Source organism: Grammomys surdaster, unplaced genomic scaffold, assembly GCF_004785775.1.
Source record: "Grammomys surdaster isolate TR1022 unplaced genomic scaffold, NIH_TR_1.0 99, whole genome shotgun sequence".
Lineage (NCBI taxonomy): Eukaryota > Metazoa > Chordata > Mammalia > Rodentia > Muridae > Grammomys > Grammomys surdaster.
Genome location: NW_021604578.1, coordinates 121,573 through 145,269, shown reverse-complemented (window position 1 = coordinate 145,269; position 23,697 = coordinate 121,573). Strand labels below are relative to the sequence as shown.

General features: G+C 42.0%; 1 protein-coding gene across 4 annotated transcripts; it reads left to right on the top strand.

Moving 5' to 3' along the window:
- The first annotated feature begins 2,071 nt into the window (after positions 1–2,071).
- On the top strand, positions 2,072–20,015 carry Hmgcs1 (3-hydroxy-3-methylglutaryl-CoA synthase 1). 4 transcript variants are annotated; one of them, XM_028783532.1, is made up of 11 exons: positions 2,072–2,235; positions 6,780–6,838; positions 11,589–12,046; positions 12,425–12,550; positions 13,049–13,213; positions 14,531–14,696; positions 15,532–15,702; positions 16,260–16,366; positions 16,898–17,023; positions 17,192–17,355; positions 18,255–20,015. In XM_028783532.1, exons 3-11 carry the CDS (start codon positions 11,599–11,601, stop codon positions 18,342–18,344), a joined length of 1,563 nt encoding a protein of 520 aa, XP_028639365.1. In that variant the 5' UTR covers positions 2,072–2,235; positions 6,780–6,838; positions 11,589–11,598; the 3' UTR covers positions 18,345–20,015. The 4 variants fall into 4 exon arrangements, with proteins under 4 accessions (XP_028639365.1, XP_028639389.1, XP_028639384.1 ...); XM_028783551.1 differs by lacking the exon at positions 2,072–2,235 and adding an exon at positions 5,713–5,771; XM_028783542.1 differs by lacking the exon at positions 2,072–2,235 and adding an exon at positions 6,367–6,383.
- The last annotated feature ends 3,682 nt before the right edge of the window (positions 20,016–23,697 follow it).

Here is a 23,697-nt window from a genome sequence, read left to right as displayed (position 1 = left end):
AGAGAAACCCTGTCTCGAAAAAACTCCCCCCCTCCTATATATCTTGCCATCATTTGCACGATAATAGTTGGTAATTTCTTAGTCTAGTGTAAGCTATATAATATTTTATAAAATCTTAGTCTTTTTTTAGTTCAATTAAGATGCTAATTACTAATCTATTTGGTTGTCCATTGCTCAACTTTGCTAAACTGAAAATTACTTAGATGAAGAAAGCACTGCGTGCCTGGTGGGAACTTTAGCTTCTGTAAGATATTCGTCCTCATGACCATCTGGCTAATCATTTCTCACTATAGACTTAGAATTATTTGCAATCTCTTTTCAAGAACAAAGCTCTTCTTTCTTGTGTTTCTCCTTCCTGTCTTTTAAAACATTCCAGTAAGTCAGGAAATTTAGCTCCCTGGCCCCACCCAAAATGCTGTTTACCACAACCAAGCAATGCCTTTCTCTTTATCATCTAGAAGCTTTAAGCTGTTGCATTCCAGGATCAAATGGGTATCAAGAGCAATATGACAGAGGAATAGCACTGCATTGAATGGCCCCTGCTCTCTAAGTAACTTAGGCCATTCCTTCACAGAGGTTCCATAGCCAACATATCTTGATAATTTACTGTTGAGACTGTGGTACTGGGTCATGTGAACCAATGTTTGAAAAGAGTTACGGTTGAAGATCTTGTAGTCTGGCTGACTAGAACTTTGTGTTCACGGGGACTTGGAATGTTGATGACCCAGGGCCAAAAGGACCTTAAGATAACTTAGTCCCCCTTATAGACCCTCACCACCCTCCTGACCTGCCCTCCTCTTGACTATCAGGTAACAGCTTTGGTATGTATTAACAAAGCAGGTAACTACTTTTCACCAACCCAAATGAAAAATGTCATCCCATAGCATATGAAGCCTCAGCAGACTTTTTTCCTGAATGCTGTAACTACATACTTGCCGTAACCACCATGTATTTTGGAAATGCATTCCCTGTTTTTGCTCTAAAGCTGTAACAGCTCATATGTTTTCTTCTGTAGTGGAGCATGTCTTTCAGGGAAACACATACACATGTTTCCAGCCATGGTTACTCATATTTAGCATATATAAAACAAAACAAACACAAGAACACCTCTTATTCTCTTTGGGGCAAGGCCTGTTTTGCTTAGCAAGTTAGCATCTGTAGTGTACAATAAATTTCACATAGCAGTAGTGCTATGAAACACTGAATTATCAATAGCCCTTATCGACAGTTTTTAGATGGGTAATGGAATTTAGATAAGAAGAGTTACTAACACAGTTTTGAACCTCCCTCATTCAACCTCACCAAAGCTAAGTAGTACAGTTTCTCTGTTTGGACCAAGTGTCTAGCCAAAAAATTAGTTTAAAAATAAAACACCCAAAACCAAAATAACAACAAACTAAACAAAACACTGATTTGTCTCGACTTCCCGTCTCAGACAAGACCTGCATCATTCTCATTGACTCCTAAACCCTAAAATATCGTATTTTAGGTTTACTGATTGCCTCAGTCGCAGTTTCTATAAAAGCCAAGGTTGTTTTAAACTGGACACTTAGAATACTTACAAATCTAGAAATTCTGGGTGAAGTATTATGCTATAACTTGTGATGCAGACGCATTTTGCTGCTCTGGAAACTTAGAAAGAGTCAAGATTGAATTCAAATCAAGTATTTCAAATATTTTACAGGTGAAGCCTAGCTGTGGTTGCTAGGCAACCTGACAACCTCCCAAGCAGGGACCAACTCACCTCCCACACTTGACCATCTCTCCCCAGTAGTGGGACGCGGAGTCGCCATTGGTCCCTGTCTCCTCTCACTGACCTTCAATTGGTCGGAGAACCTCTCACTCCGCTCCCGTTGGCTCTCGCCGTCTCTCGCCGTCCCGTCATTGGCAGCCTTGTTCTCGGGCCACCCTACGTCACCGTCTCACCCCACTTCCCAGGTCCTCCGACTTTGTTCCCACCCCTTACCCCGCCCTTCCAGCGGCAAGGGGGAAACCCTAGCGAGTCACCGCCTCTCATTTTCCTCCCATTGGCAGAAAGGGGATCGAGGGGCGGGCGCTCCCGTGCGACTCTGAGTCTCGTGATTGGCTGAGGTAGGTGCTGTCCTGCCCTCTGTCCCCCTCCCGGCACTGCCGGAGTCGGGTGGGTCGGTGACTATAAAGCTGCTGAGGGCGGGAGGCAGTCTACTGTCCTCTTTGCTCTGTTCCGTTCTACTTCTAGGGTCCGATCGCATTTGGGTGAGTGTCCGGCGCGGGACCGGCCGAGGTCGCGGACAGCGTGTGCGGGGAGGAGGCAGTGTCCTTGACTAGGCCGGAAGGCACTGCACTCTGGTCAGGGCTAAGGCGTGAGCCGGGTCCCGGAGGATGGGGCGCTGGGAGCAGGCTTGTGTGGTAGCTCGAGGGCTTGGGGACCCCGGGCCGCTGAGAGGCGGAGGAGAGGACTCGGATTCCACTATGGGCAGGTGGGACGCGGAGAGAAGGCAAAGGGCGTTGTGGGCCCGGTGTTCTGATGACATAGTCAGAAGTCGGAGTTGCCTTAGAGGTGCCTGTGACCACCGAAGTGGGGGCGTCAGCAGAGGATGAGAAGGGAGCTGGGCTGTCAGAGATCCTCGGGTTAATGGTGGACCCCAAAGGGATGGGGAAGAAGCTCAGGCTCAGAGGGAGGGTTGTAGGTTGGCAGGGGGTGTGTCCTGCCTCCACTTACAGTATTGATGAGAGGAAGTGGGCAGTGTTACTTTTCCCCAATTCAGGTGCAAGAAATCACAATTGTGATTTAAACCTAGCCAAGGATTGATGCTCTGGACTCCTTTGGTACGTGGCTTGCTTAAAATCTTAAGATTAGTGAGCTCGACACCCCCCCCCCTTTTTTCCTCTCTCCCCCTTTCCTTACTGCTCATATATTCACGGTCTACTACTGTTAATAACAACCAACTTTAAATGTGATAAAGATATGATGGCCCTACCGGCACACAGACTTTGGGCTAAGTCATGGAAGTTTCAAAGCTAGGTGTATGGAAATCTTTGGAAACGTGACCTTCTTTGACCAGTGGTAGAGAAAGAATTGCTTTACAACATTCTGGAGGAGGGAATTGGGGAGTAGGTGGTAGGAGGTTGTCCTTCTTGCCACGCTTGGCCCCGTGGCCTTGGGCCATCTTTGGCTGCTTTTCTACCCTCCTCTAACTGCAGCCCCTCCCTCTTGCTGGTGGTGAGGCGGAACACCCAGAGTGTTCTGCTGGCTACTAACATTTTCTGTATTTTAGGGTTGAATCATGAGAAGCAAGGACATACTAAACGGCAAATCAGACTACCCTTAGTTACAGATTTTGTTTTCCTTCCGTGCTGTGGTTTAAATTTTTATTGTACAGATTCCATCAGACTGGAGACAGACTGAAAGTCTTCTGTGGATGTCTACAAGTGATTCTTTGCAGGTTGAGTCTTCTAAACAGTGCATGTTCTTTGATCAGACTCTATCTTCAGTTATTTTTGCATGGAGATGGAGTGTGAGGATAGCCTGTGAAAAGAAGGAGAGGCTGTCTTTTTGTGGATGTTTATCTCCTAAATTAGCAAAATTTCCCTTCAGTGTTCTCAGGTTTGTCTGACACTAGGGAAGAGGGAATATAAAGATTATGTTTGAAGTCATCTGGGCCTTGTTTTAATGTTTGTTCTTCATAAATATCCCTCCGGATTGCTTATTCATATCATTTAATTGATGGACTTATTTCTGAGGTTTTTTTTTTTTTTAAGTGAGATTTTAGATACATTGTTTTTAGAAGAAATGGAAAATCTTTTCCAAGACATGGATGGAACATGGGGTTTCTCAGTCTTCTAGAATGATTTAGTACCTGGCTGGGCTTTTCATTACCCAGAGGAACTGGATTTGTGGTTGAAGGACATAATGAACTGTGTTATCAGAATCTATTTGTACATTCAAGTAAGGGAAGAGGTCAGAAGTGACGATGGTTTCATTTAGAATAAAACATAGCCTCAGCACTTGATGGCGGGTCTTAGAGACCCATATAGCAGACAGCTGAGTCACTTTTAGATTTAAAAGGTTGAGAAACATGTTACCTAGTGAATAGGTACGTAATAGCACCAGAGTCTTAATCTGTTTGTCCTAACGCTTGGCACTTGTTGATGTTCCCTTAATGTCTATCAACTGAACAATAAAGAGAAGCTAACCTTTTAAAGTTCACCCTTTGTAGGGTTTATGGTTACATGTGGGTTCTGTGAGACTTCGGGGAAGACTGGCAGATGTTCTGGTTCCATATGGGCTTCTTATAATGTTCAGATTAGAATCTGGGCATGATTCAAACCTACCCTTTGCTTTCAACAGTAGTGGTAGGAAGCCAACTTTTTTAAACTCCAAGACATTGTTTGGCCCCATACACTTAGCTTATCTCAAAAGTGATAGCAAAACTCACTGAAAATAGGTATTTGAGTCTAAAAAGAAGTCCTGCAATTGTTCTAATTCCAAATTCACCCAATCTTTAAGTGTTCTTTACTCTTAAGCCTCTACAACTGCTCAAAAGGAAGTTCAAAAGAATCAGGTCATCTGGACATGGTGTATACTTTAGTCTCAGTACTCGGTGAGGCAGATCCAAGATCCTTGGATCTTTGCAAGTTCAAGGCCAGCCTAGTCTACATAGTAAATTCCAGCCAGAGCTACACAGGGACCCTGTCTCAAGAAACAAACAAAAAGAATCAAAATATACTGTCCAATGCAGATAGACTCCTCATAACTAATATTTCAGTGATGTAGGCTGTGCTGACCTGAGTGTGAATGAGTGTGAAGGAATACAGGTCCTTGATTAGAAAACTGATTTATCTAGGAAAGTTTTGTAGAAAAGATGACTTAGAAGAGAGCTGTACACATGTACAGGTGAGGTTAATGACTTCCTAGCAATTTTTGTTTATGTGCTCCTAAAGAAAGATGAATATCCTGGTTTCTCTCCAGTAACAATGCAAGTAGTTCAACCAAGCAGTTCAGCAAGTAACTGCTTACACTTACCAAGTACCAGAGTGTGCTAGATTAGTTTATCTTCCTGCTTGTTTGAATCAAGGCTGGGAAGTGAGCTAAAAGGAGAAATCCTGTCAATTTCAGCAAAGAAAGTAGTATCAACTCTAGACTGTCTCATTAGTCTTGGCCAAGTTCAGAATGCCTGCATTGTGATTTGAGGGTCTCCAAGCCTTTGTTGTGCTGTGTGTGGCTGCTTATAATTTTTTAACTGCTTCTTGATCCAAGACCATTCCTTTTAACACTTGCTCTGAAAAGATGTTACAGACTTTCTTTAGACTTTGTCAGAATTGCTTGGGTCTGGAATAAGTGTTTCATGTTTTAAAACATTTGCAGATGATTGATAGATAGATAGATAGATAGATAGATAGATAGATAGATGGAGATTTTGTAGTCACAACCCAAGTCTAAAGGTGAAATTTATGTTTCCTATGCACCTTACACATGAAATCTGAAGATACAATATTTGTAGTGTTGCATGCATTTTGACTGACATGTCACATGAGTTCAGATGAGTTTTCTACCCTCAGCATTCAAAAAATTGGACTTTGGTGTGCTTAGATTTCAAGCTTCTCATATTAAAGATGGAGAACTGCACCTTCCCATCAACTGTAGAATTGGATCAAAAGCTTAAACCTCTCTGATAGGTTTTTCTCCAAAGTGCCATTTACTGCCTCTTTTCTCTCTTTCAGATCATATGGATGTCCTGTATATTGCCTGAAATTAGCCCTACAGCCCTCTCTAGTTCCTTCTTGCATTGGTGTGCTCGAGTTCTCTTTGTGTATCTTTTTCCTCCTCCCTCCCACTTTTTCTCCCTGGTTTAATCAAAATAGAAAGGACTGAGGGTGTGGCCAGTGTTTGACTAGCTTGAAGGAGGCCCTAGATTTGATCCCAGCACTGCAAAAATAAACAAGGAGAAAAGGTGTATAGTAACATGTCAGAGGAAATACCTTTGATAGAAATTACAGTCATGGCTTCAAGACCTTAGTAAGTTACTTTATCTCAACTTGGGGAAGGAATGGTATTTTCTACTCCACTGGGAAATGGTCTTGACTTGGCCTGCTTAATTTACAGAGACCACAGCATAATTTTGAGACAAAGAATAAACAGTAAACTATTTTCTGAAAGTGTATGTGTAATACTGTAATCAAAGCCCCTGCCTTCCCCCCTCATGTAGTAATCTCTTTTCTTAAAAATTTAGTGTTTACTTATTCTAGAACTATAAATGTAGCTTAGCGGTCTAGAGTATTTGCCCTCCACGGGGACAATAGTGGTGTCATCTCTTAAGAAGCAGTTCCACATGTTTTGTCTTCTCAGCAGACCTTCAGAGTAAACTGGGAAGAGAAGGAGGGGTATTTCCTTTATTTTACAGGTGAGGAAGTTGAGATTCCAAGAGACACAAATCACTGCTAAAACCCCTTAGTGTAGAGTAAACTCTGGAAACTGGGTCCTTTGATTCTAGAAACTTACTTGTGTTTCTTCATTCTGATTCTGGGTGACCCATGTTTATAGAGAAGACTGTCCCTCTCCCATATCCATTCGAAGTCTGAATGGTGATGTGATGTTGGCTCCTCAGCAGAGCTGAACCTGCCACCATAAGGATTGATCAAGGGCAAGCGGTCCATAAACTTTAAGTGCCATACAGGTTGAATTGGGTTTTTTTAAATAATATAAATAAGGAAGTCCCTGTTTTAACCCTTTGAATTGAAGTCATTGATTTGTGTACTGCCTTATGACTTTAAAAGAAGTTTTCATTTGAAACTCCTAGTGCCTGAAGGAGGAAACAGTGACAGACCTGGAGACTACAGTTCTCTGTCCTTCACACAGGTATGGCACCCGTCATGTTTCTTAAGGACGGTGTTTTCTCTAAGGGGTGCGATTTTGATCCGAGCTAATAACAGTTTGTATGTGCCACACAGCCTTTTCTTTTCCCTCCCCCTCCTTCCTTTCTTCACCCTGTCACCCTGGCTGGAAGGGTGCACCTGCTTCTCCCTCCCAAATGCTGCCATTTAAGGCATGTACCACCACGCTTAGAGCCATATTTTCCTAGAACTATATGTTAACTTTAAAAAAATTAGTTAATGCTATAAACATGTCTGGAGACTTTCTATGTTTAAAAGTTAGTGTTTACTTGTAACATGAAAAATATAGGTAATAAAATGTAACCATATAACTTAATCTGAAATAATCACAGGTATAGCAGCCAATAGGGTGGCTGGCTGGCTTATCTATTTATTTACTTACTTATTTACTTACTTGCTGTTTGTTACTTTGATGCAGGATCTTATTTGGTAACTCTGACTCAGTTCTTCTGCCTCAGCCTCCCAAATGCTGAGGTTTCAGTAGTTTGACATCACACTCTGCATCAATAATGCTTTTTAAATGACAAGTTTCCCAAGGCACTTCTCTGGCTCTGGGTGAGTCCATGGATCCATGAGAGTGGACAGGAGCTGCAGTGTGTAGAGCAGCACCCTAATTCTATGCAGGGTCTTAGTACCATTTCTCATGAGAAACAGATGCTGACTCTAAAAAAGCAAAGGAAAGCTTGAGAATTTACAGTATCTAAAAATTGCCAGGCATAGCGGAGTGCAGAACTCTGCTTGGAGACTCACAATAGCCCAAGGCACCAAAGCTTGTCCGTTTCAGCCACTGGGGAAAGTAGTAACAAGATTTCCTGCCTGACTTTGTTAGGACTAGTAGTGAGGGGTGTGGTCTCTTTAGAGAGTGGAGGAGGAGGACCTGAGAGTGCTGGCTGGCAGCAAGACTTGGGGAGTTCACCAGAGCTTTGTGGGCCATTTGCAAAAGCACACCAGTGCCCTAGAATATACAGTACTCACCTCTGGGACCCAGATGAACCACTTGTGGGAACACTATACTGTGCATGCACCTTTAATAAAGTTGAGACCGAAAGGAGAAACCTTTGTATTTTTATTACGAATACAGAATCTTCATTATACTACTCTTTTTTTATATAATTGCAAGTTCAATACTGTGAAAGATAATCTACCTTATTACCAAAAATTTAAGCTATGTGTTTGTAACTGTTAGATTTTAAAATTCTATTTAGAAAAGTATGTTTTTATGCATAGTTAATTAAACAGAATGTCTCATTCTCTGACTAGATAAGGAGCCAACACACTATTGTAAAAAATTTAATCCCAATTCAAGGTTTCTAACCCCCCTCCCCCCCACCGTTTAGTTTCTAGATAAAAGACACATACAACCTTTAATTTATAACAAGCCTTAATCTTCACAAGAGCTGGGCAGATATCTCTCCTCTATGCTATTATGTCTCTTTCCCAGCCAATAATTCCATTATATAATTTGTCATGTTTTGTATGGGCTGCTTTTAGCTCCAGTTAGCCAACCAACATGGCTGTTATTTTAAAAGTTTTACCCCAGCTCCTCTATCTTCTCTTTCCCCTCATGGTGCTCCTCCGACCCCAAGCCCAAAACCCTAAACCCTGTCTCTGTCTCTTCTGCCCAGCTACTGGCTGTCAGCATCTTTATTTACTAATCAATCAAGAATAACTTGGGGGACAAGATCACATAACATCACCTGGATCTCTGGAAGCAACCAGTATTTAGCAGAGCACAAGACCAAATCTCAACACACTATAATTTAAGTGCTTTGACCGTTGTCTAGGTTTTGGTTATTTGGTTAGCCCCTGCCACTACCAGCTTATATCTGTTCTATTTTAGCATTTTGGAGGATATAAGAATACATGGTTAATAGGAGACCCAACAGTAACATTTTAGGTGGAAAGTTATATCAACTTTCTGTTCTTCTAAATACCACCGACTGATGGCTTCATTTTCTTCTCTCCTGTGGCATACTCTTCATCCTGTTTAGCTGAGTGTCATTTGGTTGCTTGGTTGGTTTATTTTTGCTTTGTTCCCCTTCCCCCCCACCCCCAGTTAACATCTGCTGTATTTCAAATTGAATATCTGTTTACCAGGAACATATTGAAAACATCTTATCTACTGGAAATTCTCTGAGAATGAATAGTCATGAACTTGATGCCTTGTGGGCTGTTTGAACTAACCTACATGTTTGTAAAGGACTGGTTACCTACATGCTATCTATAAGTGTGTGGGCTGGCTTCCTTCTGTGTTTACTTTTTCTTTGAGGTTCTGGAGATTGAATTCAATTGTATGTTGGTCTTTTGACATTTAATTAACTGATTAATTAATTAAGCAATTAAGCAATTAACTAATTGATTAATTAATTAGCCCTAGCCGTTCTGGAACTTACTCTGTAGACCAGGCTGACGTCAAACTCAAGAGATCCACCTGCCTCTGCCTGCTAAGTGCTGAGATTAAAGGCGTGCCTAATGCTAGTTTTAGACCTTTTTGCTCTGGGTTATACCAGGGACATAATTTAGAATCTGTGCCTAGTAATGAGATTCCTTTATGTCTTTGTTTCAACCTCAGTGAAGTGGAGACCAACTTTAGATAGTCACAGAATTGATAGAGAGCGTCTGAAGCAGCTCATTCCTTTTGATTTGAGACACAGTAAAGGAGCTAAAGGTTTAGCAGGTAGGGAGGCAGACACTTCTTCACTAGAATTCCTATGCTATCACTAGAACGAACCCCTTGTATTGTAATGTGTGCTTCTGGGTCTAAGCGTTGGTGATGGCATTTTTTTTTTTATTATGTATTGAGCACTGAACCAGAGTCAGTGATTTAGGGCTTGAAGGGTATAATTGACAAATTATTTATTACATTTAATGCTTGGCAAAATGGGGTATACAGAAGTCTAAAAGATATGAAGAGATTAGAAAGCATTTGGACTTAGTTGAGGTCACCCGGATCTTTTAATCACCTTGGCTACCATAACAAGTTAGTACCATATGAAAATAATGCCATAGTCTGCATAGTCTGGAAGGATTAAACAACAAACAACAGATTTTTTTTTTTTTAAGTTCTAGAGTACAGCTCAAGATACATGGTCCCTTCTTTGTTAAGGCTCTTTTGTAGATTGGAAATGGCTTCTTGTCATTGCCTTACACGGCCCAGACGGAATGCCCGAATGCAGACTTGAATCAGCTCTCTGATGTCTTGTTGAAAGACTGCCAGTCCATGCTGGAGCCTACACCCAAACCAGAAATCTTAACCCATTGAGAGGTCCCATCTTCATGACTTTGAATTTCAGACTAAGTTGGGTTAAAGAGTAAGAGCCTATCAAAAACGCAGAGTCTTTAACTTAGCTGCTAGGAGCTTATTGTTGATGTTTTAATATATCCTTAGTGACTTCTGTGCTATAAAAATATTTCATGTTCTAAGGACCAAGCGTTTCTGTTTTAGATATTCCCCCAGAGTCTCAATAATTAACTCACTGTAGCAATAGCCCGTATTTTTATTCTATTTTACTATTAACCAGAGGTCTTAGAGCGGCGGAGGACAGGTCATATGGGTTTGACTTTTCACTCTTAGCAGTAGGATGACAAATGGTGCAGCAGACAGCAAAGCAGTTTGACCAGGCAGCTGCAACCTGTGTGGTAGATGGATGGAGAGCTCAAAGTCCTTCTCTTGAGCAGCATCGCCCAGTTCTTGCGTGTCTAACCTGGGAACTGGGCTATAGGAATTCAGTCTCATAGGGTTTGAAGAATAGCTTTTCCCCTTTGATGCCAGAGCCAAGCCAGGAGGTTTGTAACCACTTCCTGTACTAACAAGCCCCTCCACACACACCCTGCTGGAAACATCCAGATTGACTTTTCATTTCTTGATGAATAAAGCTCTTAAAGGCCTTGCGGCTCCTAGGTTAAATGGCTAGTCCCAGGGCCGATAACAGCGGTATGGAGAGTTAGTGATTTTTGTTTCTTTCGGTAAGGAAATCTAGACAGTGGGTGATATGTTTAATACTTTTTGATGGTGTCAAATAAAGTCTTTTTGATTGGTTGTTCATTTATTTTTAAAAAGATTTTATTTGTTTGTTAGGATGTCTTCCTGTCTGTATGTCTATGTAAGGTTTTGTGCACCACTGGAGTTTGGGTCCCAGTGAAAGCCAAGGTGGGAGATTCCCTGGAATTGGAGCAACCTGAGGTCCTGCCTGAGCCAGCTGGTGTGGATACCAGGAATGAAACGCAGATATTCTAGAAGAGCAGTTAGTGCTCTTAACCACTAAACCATCACTCCAGCCCCTGTCAGTCATACTTTTGAGTCATCATTTTATTTCATTGTTCTTTAAGGAAAATCTTATGGAAAGGTTGCATGCGTGCGTGCTTGCGTTCGTGTGTTGCTAGGGATTGAACCCATGGTCTTATACATGTTAGGCAAGTCCTCTGCCACTGAGCTATATCCCAGCCTTAAAATCATGTTTTGACTCTTGAGATAAGTTTTGAGTAAGGTGGAAAGTCTTTCTAAATGGTTATAATTCAAACAAACAAAGTGTATTCCTTTCATGGAATTGCTTCTTTACATATTTATAGCTGACTGCCCCCAGTACAGTGCACTGGTCTTAGAGAAACTGGAGTCATCCAGGTGACTTGAATTCTCACAATCTGTTTTGCAGCCTTGAACTTGATGAGTCAGCAACTTAAAATCTAAAGCCACGTTTCTGATTTTCTTCATACAGCTCTTTCACCATGCCCGGGTCACTTCCTTTGAATGCAGAAGCTTGCTGGCCGAAAGATGTGGGAATCGTTGCCCTTGAAATCTACTTTCCTTCTCAGTATGTTGATCAAGCTGAGTTGGAAAAATACGATGGTGTAGACGCAGGAAAATATACCATCGGCCTGGGCCAGGCCAGGATGGGCTTCTGCACAGATCGAGAAGACATCAACTCTCTTTGCCTGACTGTGGTTCAGAAACTGATGGAGAGAAATAACCTTTCCTATGATTGCATTGGGCGGCTAGAAGTCGGAACAGAGACAATCATTGACAAATCCAAATCAGTGAAGTCTAATTTGATGCAGCTGTTCGAGGAGTCTGGGAATACAGATATAGAAGGAATAGATACAACCAATGCATGCTATGGGGGCACAGCTGCGGTCTTCAACGCTGTGAACTGGATCGAATCCAGCTCTTGGGATGGTATGTTCAGTGTCTGCGTTCTGAAACATAAAAGCAAGCAAGCAGACTGTGCACGCATACATGTACACGCATAAAGCCCTCCTTGATGGTAGAATCAGGATCTCTGGTAATGAATAGTATCCCAGCCCTCCAATGGCTGTTAAGTCCGTGCTGTGTGCAGTCTAGTACTAGGTAGACTAGTCCAAATACATTTAAAAGATAACTGACTTTCAGTGTATATAAATTGGAAAAAAATGATCTGGTCAAAATTGAGACAGAATGCTTTTTGTTTTTTTCTTATACTAATATATAGAAAGCATCTTCTGGAGAAAATATGACAGACTTGAGTTCACATATATGGTTTTGTGATTTTAATCACTTTTGAATTACATTTTTCAGGACGATATGCTCTGGTAGTTGCAGGAGACATTGCTATATATGCCACAGGAAATGCCAGGCCTACAGGTGGAGTTGGGGCCGTGGCCCTGCTAATTGGGCCAAATGCTCCTTTAATTTTTGACCGAGGTGAGTAATTGAGAAGACATTTATTATTTTTTGTGGCACTGGGCTTGAACCTCGGACCTTGTACATGTGAGACAAGCATTCTATGTCTGAGCCTATCCCCAGCCCACACAATGTGCTGAGAAATTTGAATACAGTAGTAGAAGCTACTGCTTGCTGAATGTTTATTGGTTGCAAAGTGCCTTCTGTGTATCGCTTTCCTGGGAGGTAGAATTGTCCTCCCTTTACCAAGAAGTAAAAATGGGCTGAGGTAAAGTTGAAGAAATAAGAGTAGTAGCATGCTCCCCGTTGTTGGTAGATTCATTTGTTTTTCAGGATACCAGCAGCATTTCCTAGTTAGAGTCAGGAGACTTGGAGTCTCAGTGCCTATGATGCTGCCAAGTTTTATTTAAGTTATATTGGCTTCACCTTGCACTTCCTGTATGGCGATGCTAAGGGTTCACTGGTATGCTACTCAGTGGCGAAGCAGCACTGTATCATCTTCTGTTTCGGTTCTAACAGGGCTTCGTGGGACACACATGCAGCATGCCTACGACTTTTACAAGCCTGATATGCTGTCTGAATACCCTGTAGTAGATGGGAAACTCTCCATACAGTGCTACCTCAGTGCCCTGGACCGCTGCTATTCTGTCTACCGCAAAAAGATCCGTGCCCAGTGGCAGAAAGGTGAGTTTTCCTCCAACCAATTCCCTTCTATGAGACTCTGGCATCTGGAGGGCAGTGTCATGATATGCTGGGTGACTGGAGTGAGACTCTTCTTTGTGAACAGCCTTCATTAATATCTTTTCTACCACTTCTTCATGGGCTAAATACCATTCTCTCATATGGTCTCTGGGTATGTGTAATTTAGGTAAAGACACAAGTATTTCCACTGAGCTCTTCTTAAAACTTAAGTTGATTTTTCAATACTACAAAAGACATTTGAACTTTGTTAATTGTTTTGAGAAAAGTATTTAAATGAGGTTTTCGTTTTCAACCATAGTTTGGAGGCAACTGTTTTAAAAAGTTACTTTTTTCTTATTAAAACTTGGCTTTTTAGAGATGAGTTAAAAATAATATTCATAACAAATATTAAAGAATGTAGTAGCCATGAAAAAGAAGCATTCTAGTGCTGTATAAAATGCACTGTTTTAGGGTTCTTAAATATGTAACAGTACAGCGCTATTTGTACTTACTTAGCAGTATGTTTACAATCTCATTATTTAACAGTAGTGTTTCTTGAGATAGCGTCTGGCTGTATAACCTGGACTGGCCCCAAACTCAGGATCCTCCTGCCTCGGGCTCCCCAGTGCTAGAATCACAGGCACACCCACATCAGGCTTAGTAGCGTGTTTCTAAGAGGCCAGTGATATTTCAGCCTTTTGATTAGAACCCTATAGTAAGTATACTTTATATGTGTCGATGCTGAACAGAACTGCTGTGAAATTACCCACACCGCACATTAATGCAATGTACTATTTTTTTCCTATGATTTAATAAAAGAAAGCCAGAAATGCTGACCCAGCTGATCTGCTAATATGTCATGACTCATATTTGAAAATCAGTGATACAGTCATATATAGCTGAGTGTCTAAATCCACACTTTAAACTATTGAGAGATTTCATTAGACAGGTTTGGGGTTGCTATTTAGGGACACAGGGCAGTTGGCTCTTCTGTTGCTATACCCTCTGCTCTCTCTGTAGTACATAAATTTGTTTTAATTCTCAAAATTAATAAGTAAATAAAGATACAAGATCCTAGCCTGCCAGGCAGTGGTGGTGCACGCCTTTAATCCCAGCACTTGGGAGGTAGAGGCAGGTGGATTTCTGAGTTCGAGGCCAGCCTGGTCTACAGAGTGAGTTCCAGGACAGCCAGGGCTACACAGAGAAGCCCTGTCTCAAAAAATGGAAAAAAAAAAAAAAAAAGATCCTAGCCTATTTCAAAGTCAAGGTAAAGTTTCCTGGCTTCTGTGGATGTCATCGTTTCTTGGTCTTCTCTTTCAGAGGGAAAGGATAAAGATTTCACCCTGAATGACTTTGGCTTCATGATCTTTCACTCACCATACTGTAAACTGGTGCAGAAATCTCTAGCCCGGATGTTCCTGAATGACTTTCTTAATGATCAAAACAGAGATAAAAACAGTATTTACAGTGGGCTGGAAGCCTTTGGGTAAGAGAGCTAAGATGTGCTTATTTCTATATTGTAAGTATTTATATGTATAGACCTAAAAATACAGTCAAAAAGATATTCTATTCTAGCTGAGTGGTGGTGGTATATGCCTTTACTCCCAGCCCTCAGGAGACAGAGAGAGGCAGGCAGATCTCTGAATTTGAGGACAGCCAGGGCTACAAAGAGAAACTCTGCCTCAAAAAAGAAAAGAAAAAAACCAAAACCAAAAAACTTTAATGAAAATCAGTTCGAGAGAGGTAGCAGCTGGCTTATCTACACAAATTCATTAGTGATTTCTACGTAAGTTTCTGATGTCTGTCTGTAGCTGCTATCTCCTCGTTATTACAATAATGTGATCGAAGACACCAGTGTTCACAGCTGCGATAACTCTCCTGTCTGTGGTCCTCTTGCCCTGGGTCATCCTGCAGCTAAGCAGGAGTGAGCCTGTCCTCGGGGTTCAGACTCCTAGTGTGTGGCACACACTGAGCTCACTCTTGTATTCTCCGTTTGATGAGCTACTGCTCCCATGTCACGACTTTTTAAACTAGATGGGTAGACGTGGCTGCATCTGAAAGACTTGTATGCTGCGTGTAGTGGCTTGAAAGCTTAGCGAGTCTGTTAGTGTGTCCGCCTATCAGAGTCAAGTTGGCTTTACTGGACCATAGCAATGTTAGGCAAAGAACTGTACATCATTTATACAATTGCAATGTTGCTCCCTGACTTTTAAAAATGGCAAAGCAAAGCCCTATATATTCACAGATTTGAGTATTAATTAGAGCAACTAAAAGCATGTTGTTTAAATACTATATAATTGTCTCTTAATGTACTCTTTCAGGGATGTTAAATTAGAAGATACTTACTTCGACAGAGATGTAGAAAAGGCATTTATGAAGGCTAGTTCTGAGCTATTCAACCAGAAAACAAAGGCATCTTTGCTTGTATCTAATCAAAATGGAAATATGTACACATCCTCTGTCTATGGTTCCCTTGCATCCGTCCTGGCACAGTAAGTATAAATCTCTGTTCTCTGACACCTCTTTTCTATAAATGATGATTTGTCTTCAGGTCGGGTCGGTCGCCATCTGCTGATTTGAAGGACAGGGAAAGAGGCAGCTCTTCACTGAGTGTTTGTTACTATCTTGTAGACTTTCCTGGCTTTTGTTTTATTATTCTTTATGTACAATTGAACCACAAGTTTCTAATGATGAGGCTTTATGAGTGGTTTAATAGTTTATTTAGTCTCAACATTTCCTACAAGATGTAAGCTGAGTATGCAGTCTAGTACTAAAACCTCAAGTCAGATTGCTTACTGAAGCATTAAAACGCTTAGGTCTTCAAGAACATTAAATGAAGCAGGCAATGATAGTACCCACCTATCATCCCAGCATGCAGGAGGCTGAGCCAGGAAGATTGTAAGTGCAAGTCCAGCCTGGGCTGCATAGGCAGACCGTGTCTCAAAGTAAACAGAGCTTCAGGTTAGATCCTGTGTTGCTATAGGCTGATTCTGTGGCTCCGGACACTTTGTAGTTTGTGTCTGTGAAGTGCGCCTCTGTCCTTCCACAGGTACTCACCTCAGCAGTTGGCAGGGAAGAGGATTGGAGTGTTCTCTTACGGTTCTGGCTTGGCTGCCACTCTGTACTCCCTTAAAGTCACACAAGACGCCACACCAGGTAAGGGCTGGCTCCATCAGGAAGAGCAGATTGCAGTAAGGTTGCTTCAGCCCCGTCTCAGATGAGCGTCTCAGTCAGCTGGTAGAGCACTCCAGTCTCGGTTTCATTGGTTCTTTCCACAGAATTTTTACTCCTCACCATGCAAAGCTGCCTCAGTAGAGAGTAGATTGAATTTTCCCCCTTTGGTTTTGACTGTATTGAATCACACATTTGTGCTTTCCTTGAGAAAGAAGAAACAGAAATATTGAGGGGAAACTTGACATCGTTGAAAATTATACTGAGAACTGGCCATAGGAAAGTTGTTTATAGTTTCAAATCCCACATGTTTCTTTGCTTGTGGGCTAGCTGGTGCTAAATAATATCCGTCAGAGGGAGTAGGAGGCTGGCTCTAGAAGGTACATTTATATTTTAGCTAAATAACAGCCAATAGTTTTAAAAAGAGATAAGTTACTTGCATTTGGCAGCATTTTAAGTTTCTTTGAGAGGTGCTGTTCTTGGTCTTTTTAATGTTGAATTTATTTGCTCTTCTAGGATCTGCCCTTGATAAAATAACAACAAGTTTATGTGACCTTAAATCAAGGCTTGACGCAAGAACTCGTGTGGCACCGGATGTCTTTGCTGAAAACATGAAGCTCAGGGAGGACACCCATCACTTAGGTAAAAGACTGTTAGAGACTTACAGTCATGTTAAACCAACAGCATGTACGACAAGGATATCAAGGCTTGGTTTAGTACTAGTGTGATGTCAGTGAAGATCCTCTGTTTAGTTTGATTGCCAGATGGGCCATATCTGAGTAACTTGTAATGCTTTGCCTTTTTTTTCAGCCAATTATATTCCCCAGAGTTCAATAGATTCACTCTTTGAAGGAACGTGGTATCTCGTCCGAGTGGATGAAAAGCACAGAAGAACTTATGCCCGGCGCCCCCCCACAAATGACCACAGTTTGGATGAAGGAGTGGGACTTGTGCATTCAAACACAGCAACAGAGGTAGTGGGGCTCATTGTGTTAATCCTCTTCTTTGGCAGGATCTCAGAAGTTTTCATTGCCCTGTGCCTAGGGTTCGGGAGCCTTAACAGATGCAGCAACAGAGAAATGTCCAGGAAGCAGATTGAGTCAGAGTAAGGGCTCCGTGACTCGCTTTGCTCTGGACCCTGGGCTTAGAGTCCAGCTATGCCCTTTCCAGTTGCAGGAGGCACATGCTAAGTACTAGATTTATTAAGAACCGGAATGAGAGGAAGTTTGGTTTAGAGAGAAGGCTCATTTGTGTCGTAGGGGCTGGTGAACAATATGGAGGAGGAGGATGCTGAGCCCCTCATACTTCCCTGAGACTTCTCAGAAGGGACAATAGAATGAATCCTGTTATATGCAAGGCACTTTAGTTACATGTCGTTTTACAATCCTTATAAACCTTCTAATAACCTCTTTGAGGTTTACAAATGGACTAACTCCAGGGTGAGGCTCCAGAAAGTCTTGTCACTCAGGATTATGGGTAACCATATATATACCTATATATAGGTAAATGAGAAAGTTGGGTTCAAACCAAGAACTTGATCCTTGGAGTTCCTCAGTTTTCTGTTGAGTACAGCCCTGAGTTGTGCACCCTGGAGCACGTGGAGGTCAGATGTGAGTTATAAGTGAAAGATGTCATGACAAGCCAAATTTTGGGAGGCCCTCCTCACTGCATGAGTAATTGCATAATCATTTCACTGTCAGGTCAAGCCTGGGAGCTTAGCTCTCGAGTTGGAAACTTTTATAGTGTACGTTAGGGTCAGCTTCTCTGAATTCGTCCTGTATTAGCTTCTCTGTGTACTTTAATTAGTCCTATGATTCTTAAAGAAAAAAAAAAAAGATTGTAAAAGCCAGTGTCTGTTTTCTTTTTGTTTTAGCATATTCCAAGCCCTGCTAAGAAAGTGCCAAGGCTCCCTGCAACCTCAGCGGAATCTGAATCAGCCGTCATCAGCAACGGGGAGCACTGAGAGCCCTGTGGCCTTCAGAGGCTGGGGCTGGGATGGGGAGTGGAAACGGTTGGAGGAATGGATGTCTTGGGACAATTTTACAGATTACGTGTTGCTTAAAATGTAATGTAACTGACACAGAGCCCAGAAAACGATTGTGTTTTTGGAAAAGTCTCTGCTGAACTTGCTGACATGCTTCCTGCTACGTTCTGGCCAGTGGTGAGTGTGCTGCAGTGATGTTAAAGGGCTCTGTAGAACTCTATACCTCTCTGGATGTTTATACGCATGCGCTTTAGTTTTCAAATATGGTATGAACTGAGTGCTTCTGACAGCAAAAATCGGAGGTACTAGTGTCCAATTTAGAAACTTTTTTTTTCTTTTTCTCTTTTCTTTTTTTTTTATGTGTAAGAATTTTATACTTAAATAAAAAAGTTCCTGTAGCTTTTGGAAAAAAAAAAAAACTTTTCTAGGTCGGGGATTGTGGAATTTAATGTTACACACAAAACCCTGCTTGACAATGGCAAGGCAAACATGTATCTTTTTCAAAGATTTGTAAATCCTGAAGAGGAAAAAGAGGGTATGGTTCTAGGATCTGGATGAACCATCAATGAGAAAGGTTAGCCGTAATCACGTGAGCAGAAGGACGCTGGCATTGAGCAGGTCTCCGTCACAACAAGCAGAGTCTACCCTGGCGCTGTGGACACAGCTGTGGGAACTCTCTTGGCCAGGTGACTGTGGCTGGCACTCGGCAGCACTGAAATAGATGCATTGGAGCTGGTATGCGGAAGCTTGCTGCCCTCTAGAGCATCTTACCTGGGAGATAAAATGTAAAGTAGGAAGAATGGGGCAGGGCATTATTAGGTTACAGTGTTACAGATGCAGTTTATAGACTGACCGCTTAAATTCACGGGACACCTTTCTTCCTTTTGTGGTTTGTGTATTTTTTTGTGTTTTGTTTGTTTTTGTATCTGTTCCATAAAAATAAGAAAAATCTAACCCACATTTTCACATAGTGAAAATTTCACATAGCCTGATTAACCAAAAGGAATATTCACTTCAAGATCTAAAATTAGAACTCACAACATTTTTTTTTTCCTAAACTTTGACTTTTAAAACAAAAACTACCGTATGAGATGAAAACGAAAATTCATTTAGAAAGTTCTCTGGGTGATTTTTGGTGCTGAAAAAATGATACGAGCCTCATAGACTGTAGCATAGAGGTAGCTGGGACTAATGTACAGAACTAAATTTTTTTTAACTTTATTTGCATTTAATTCTGTGAAGTTTCAGTTATCCAAATGCATAAGTGTGTAATGTTTCAGACTGCAAGGTGATATGTAATGTAGCATTTGTAAGATACTCTTGTCAATATTAACTAGTAGGGTTTTGATTTGTACAGTTTTAATTGGTTAAAATGATCTCATTTTAACATCCACTGCTGTAGATGAATAATGTAAGTTCAGATTTAATGAATGGTGAGGAAATGGTGCATGTCATTTTTTTTTTTTTTTGCAAGTATTGAGAGTTCTGTATGTTTTGAAAAGAGTAATTTAACGTTTGGATGCCAAGAAGTGGGTTTTCTCAGAGTCCATTGCCGGCAGTGGGCAAGCCCGGCGATACTGGCACAGAGCGTTAACCACACCTTACTAAGAGCAAGGCGAATAACTTTGAAATAAAGTTTTAGACAAATATTTCAGCTATTTGAGTGTTCTTTTCTGAGCGAACAGTTTGTTCATGGAGTCAGCAAATAGTTATTTTAAATGTGAGCCTTCAATTCGTTACCCATGTGCTTATTCTTCAGACATTTCCAAACCCAGTGTAAACAACACACTCTCCTTATACCAGACATAGCGAGCCTGGCCTGTGGTCTTGTTACCCCTTTTACGATTCTACAGCTTGGGAAACAGCAGCAGACGGTTCTCTCGTACAGCACATCTCATGTTAATCATTGTGGGCCTAGATTCAGTTTGCTTTACTGTCTGGGCCAGTGGCCTATCACATACTGTTAGTCTAGGGGTTTTTGTTTGCTTTTGCATACTCTGGGGTCCTAAGAACTATACCTTTCCTGTGGGGAATCTACTCTGTTGTCTTTTCTCACACTAAATACGGAAACAGTTCCTTGTGATCTTCCTGTGACATAATTGAAAGTTCACCTTTTGTCTGCTACTTGGAGTCTCCCAAAAACACTGAACTCAAAGTCGATAAAGCAAAGGTTGTAGCAGGCTCATTTTAAATGACAAGATTTTGTTTTCTTTGAGACAATCTCATAGAGGCTAGCCTACATGACTGATTCCCCTGTCCCCACCTCCTCAGTGCCGGGTTCATAGGCATGTGCTACCGTGCCCAAGGTAGGAGTCACTTGATCTTAATGTCAAAGGAGTTCTTCAGACTTTTTAAGAGTTGTTCTTAGGTTAAAGGTTCCTCTTTGGTTTTGGTTTTGATTTATCCTTAATTGATTGTAGGGTGAAGTAGCCAACCTGAGATTCATAGTGCAAATTTTATTTCTCTTGAGGCAGTTACTTGATGCATAGTTTCCCTCCTTAAAGCAGAACACTAGTTCAGTTATCAGGAACAAGCTCTTTCCAGCAGTGTTGGCACATGAATTCCTGTGGCATCTTGTCCCCACATGCTTTTCTGTGAGAAGTAAGAAGGTGGCTAGAATCCCTTAGGCAAAGGGATTGTTGCAACCCTGAGAACACTCATGATATCGGCAAGCAGGGTTATGAAAACATGAGACATGTAGGATCCACTGTCACTACTAAAACTTGTCATCTGTAGACAGAAGAGGAAGACAAAGCATTGGATTCTGTAGTTCCCTAAACAAGATGAGGGACCCAAGGTAAAGACTGAGTCTGGTCAGCTTTTACTACCTACTATGAAACCTGGGAAATAACACGATAGCCCCAAGTCAGTCAACCACCAATTAGAGGCATACTGAAAGTCAGAGAGTCTTTAAAACAAGGTATCAGCAAAACCTCATCTCTTGCTACAGAGAAGAACTACGCTGAGGCCTTAAGAGTTTATCTGAAGCTGGGTAGTGGTGGCGTACACCTTTAGTCCCAGCACTTGGGAGGCAGAGGCAGGTGGGTTTCTGAGTTCGAGGCCAGCCAGGGCTACACAAACCCTATCTTGAAACAAAACAAAACAAAACAAAAAAGTTTATCTGAAGGTTAGAGAATGAGTTCTCACCCTTCTTTATGAAAGTTAGGGCTTGACCAGAAGAGAGAGAGGGAAACCTTCAAGTGAAGTTAGCACAGTGGGCAAGGGTGGAAAGGTTGCAAAACAGGCTTCCTCTGGTGGGAAGGACGACTTGTCAGAAAGCTGCCAGGGCATGTAAGACATGCCAGCGTAATTTGACCTTCAGCTTCCTGCTCTGATGTTTCCATTGTTCTCCAAACCAAGAGCCAGAGTGAAGTCTCAACACAACCCAAGTGGAGACACACACACCCCTGTCTGTGGAAATAGGAGACACCAAAGGAATTGCAGAAGATGGCTAATAAATTTGGTCTATCTGGACAAAAGTGCAAGTGGATCTTAAGTGTGTCAGAAAAGATGGAGGGGAGATTGTAAGACCAGCTATGGGAGAGTTTATATCATGAGAACCTTGACAGGGCATCTAAGCAGGCCTTGGGATTCTGCTGGGGGACAATATGATCTGGACTGCAACTGTGACACACATCACATGAGGTGGCTCCGGTAGAACCACCCTAGCACAGAATTGACATGCTTAGATACTCCAGGGGATTCATTCCACAAGAATGACATCCCAAGGATAGTGCCTTCGTTCACTAGGGTCATCTGAAATGCACTGGGTGACAAGCATACAGAACCACAACGATGTGAACTGGGTGTTACCAGAGTATTAGTGTCATCAACTCACATGAGCACAGCAGCAATTCATCCTCATCGGAATTGATACCTACTCAGGCCATGGCTGTGCATTTCCTGCCCACAGTGTGTCCTCCAAACAGTTAACCTAGAAGAATACTTGATTCTTTGTCATTGTATCTCATAATATCGTGTCGGAATCCCCTTGTATTAGCACAGACCTTGATGCTGCAAGCAACTAGTACAGATAGAAGTGGAATGGTCTAAGGCACCAGATATAATATATTGGTAAAATGCAGGGTTGGTATGCTGTTCTCCAGCAATCAGCATGCATGCTGCAACAATGGCTTATGTGTCTCTTGGTGTTTAAGTTCACAGGTGTGGAGACCAGAGCATGGAAGTAAGAGAGACCCATTTTACTATCACTCATGTGACTTGAAGATTTTTTGTTTGTTTGTTTTTTGTTTTTCGAAACAGGGTTTCTCTGTATAGCCCTGGCTGTCCTGGAACTCACTCTGTAGACCAGGCTGGCCTCGAACTCAGAAATCCGCCTGCCTCTGCCTCCCAAGTGCTGGGATTAAAGGCGTGCACCACCACCACCCGGCATGACTTGAAGATTTTGTAATTCCTTCCAACCACCTAGGCTGAAGTAGATGAGCAGTTTGGGTTCCCAGGAGGCAAGGAGGGTATTTTCACTAGGAACCCCAATAAGAACTCTTGTTAATCTAAGACTTGACATGGCCATGTAGGCTGCCCGTGCCAGTGGGCAAACAGGGTAGGAATGAAGATACAGCAGATACTGATGAAGACAATTGATCCAAAGTATAATAAGGAGCTAAAAAAAGGTCTCAGGAACCCAAGAGATGCTGGCATGTTATTCTTGGAACTTGTGATGATAGCAGACAGTGACAGCAATTACAGTACCAAGGAAAAGGCAATTGACTAGGACCCTTTCATGATGACAGTTTGGGTCATGCCACTCAGTGGAAACCATTTGAAATGCTGGTCTAAGGTAAGGAAAAGTTAGGGTGGCTGATGGAAGGAAGTCCACTTACAGCCTCCGGACCAGCTGCAGTCAGGACTGTAGCTCAGAGAGCCTCAAAGCCTGGCCCCTAACTAAAAGCATCAGCATCCCCTGGAAAGTTGTTTACAACTGTACCCGCTCTTGCCCATCCATGGATTCACTGAATTTCAAGACGTGTATGTGGAACCTCCTGGTCTGGTAAAACAAATGTAATCCTGGTGGCTAGAACTTGACAGCTGATTGCTACAGCTCTCATAACCTGCTGTGTTGAATCCTTCCCTGTCTCAACCCCCTCCAAGAATTATATTGACAGAGGGATTTAAATGGAGCAGGGGTCCGGATAGACTCTTAGCTTCTGTGCACTGCTTCCGGTCTTCCCTGTCATATTGCTTCCTCCAGTCACTGAAGGCTGTAACTATTTCCATGCAAATTTTGAAAGGTTCCTACGAGGTCCTATTTGACAGTATACTGCCCCGAGTCAGTGACTTTTTCCTTCTTGCTCTAAGACTTCTTTTTGATACA

Bases quoted from the DNA above. Each gene is read 5' to 3' on its own strand.
- Hmgcs1 (XM_028783556.1), top strand. From the start codon at position 11,599: ATGCCCGGGTCACTTCCTTTGAATGCAGAAGCTTGCTGGCCGAAAGAT. The intron at 12,047-12,424 runs GTATGTTCAGTG...TACATTTTTCAG, and splicing joins CGAATCCAGCTCTTGGGATG to GACGATATGCTCTGGTAGTT. The intron at 17,024-17,191 runs GTAAAAGACTGT...CTTTTTTTTCAG, and splicing joins GGAGGACACCCATCACTTAG to CCAATTATATTCCCCAGAGT.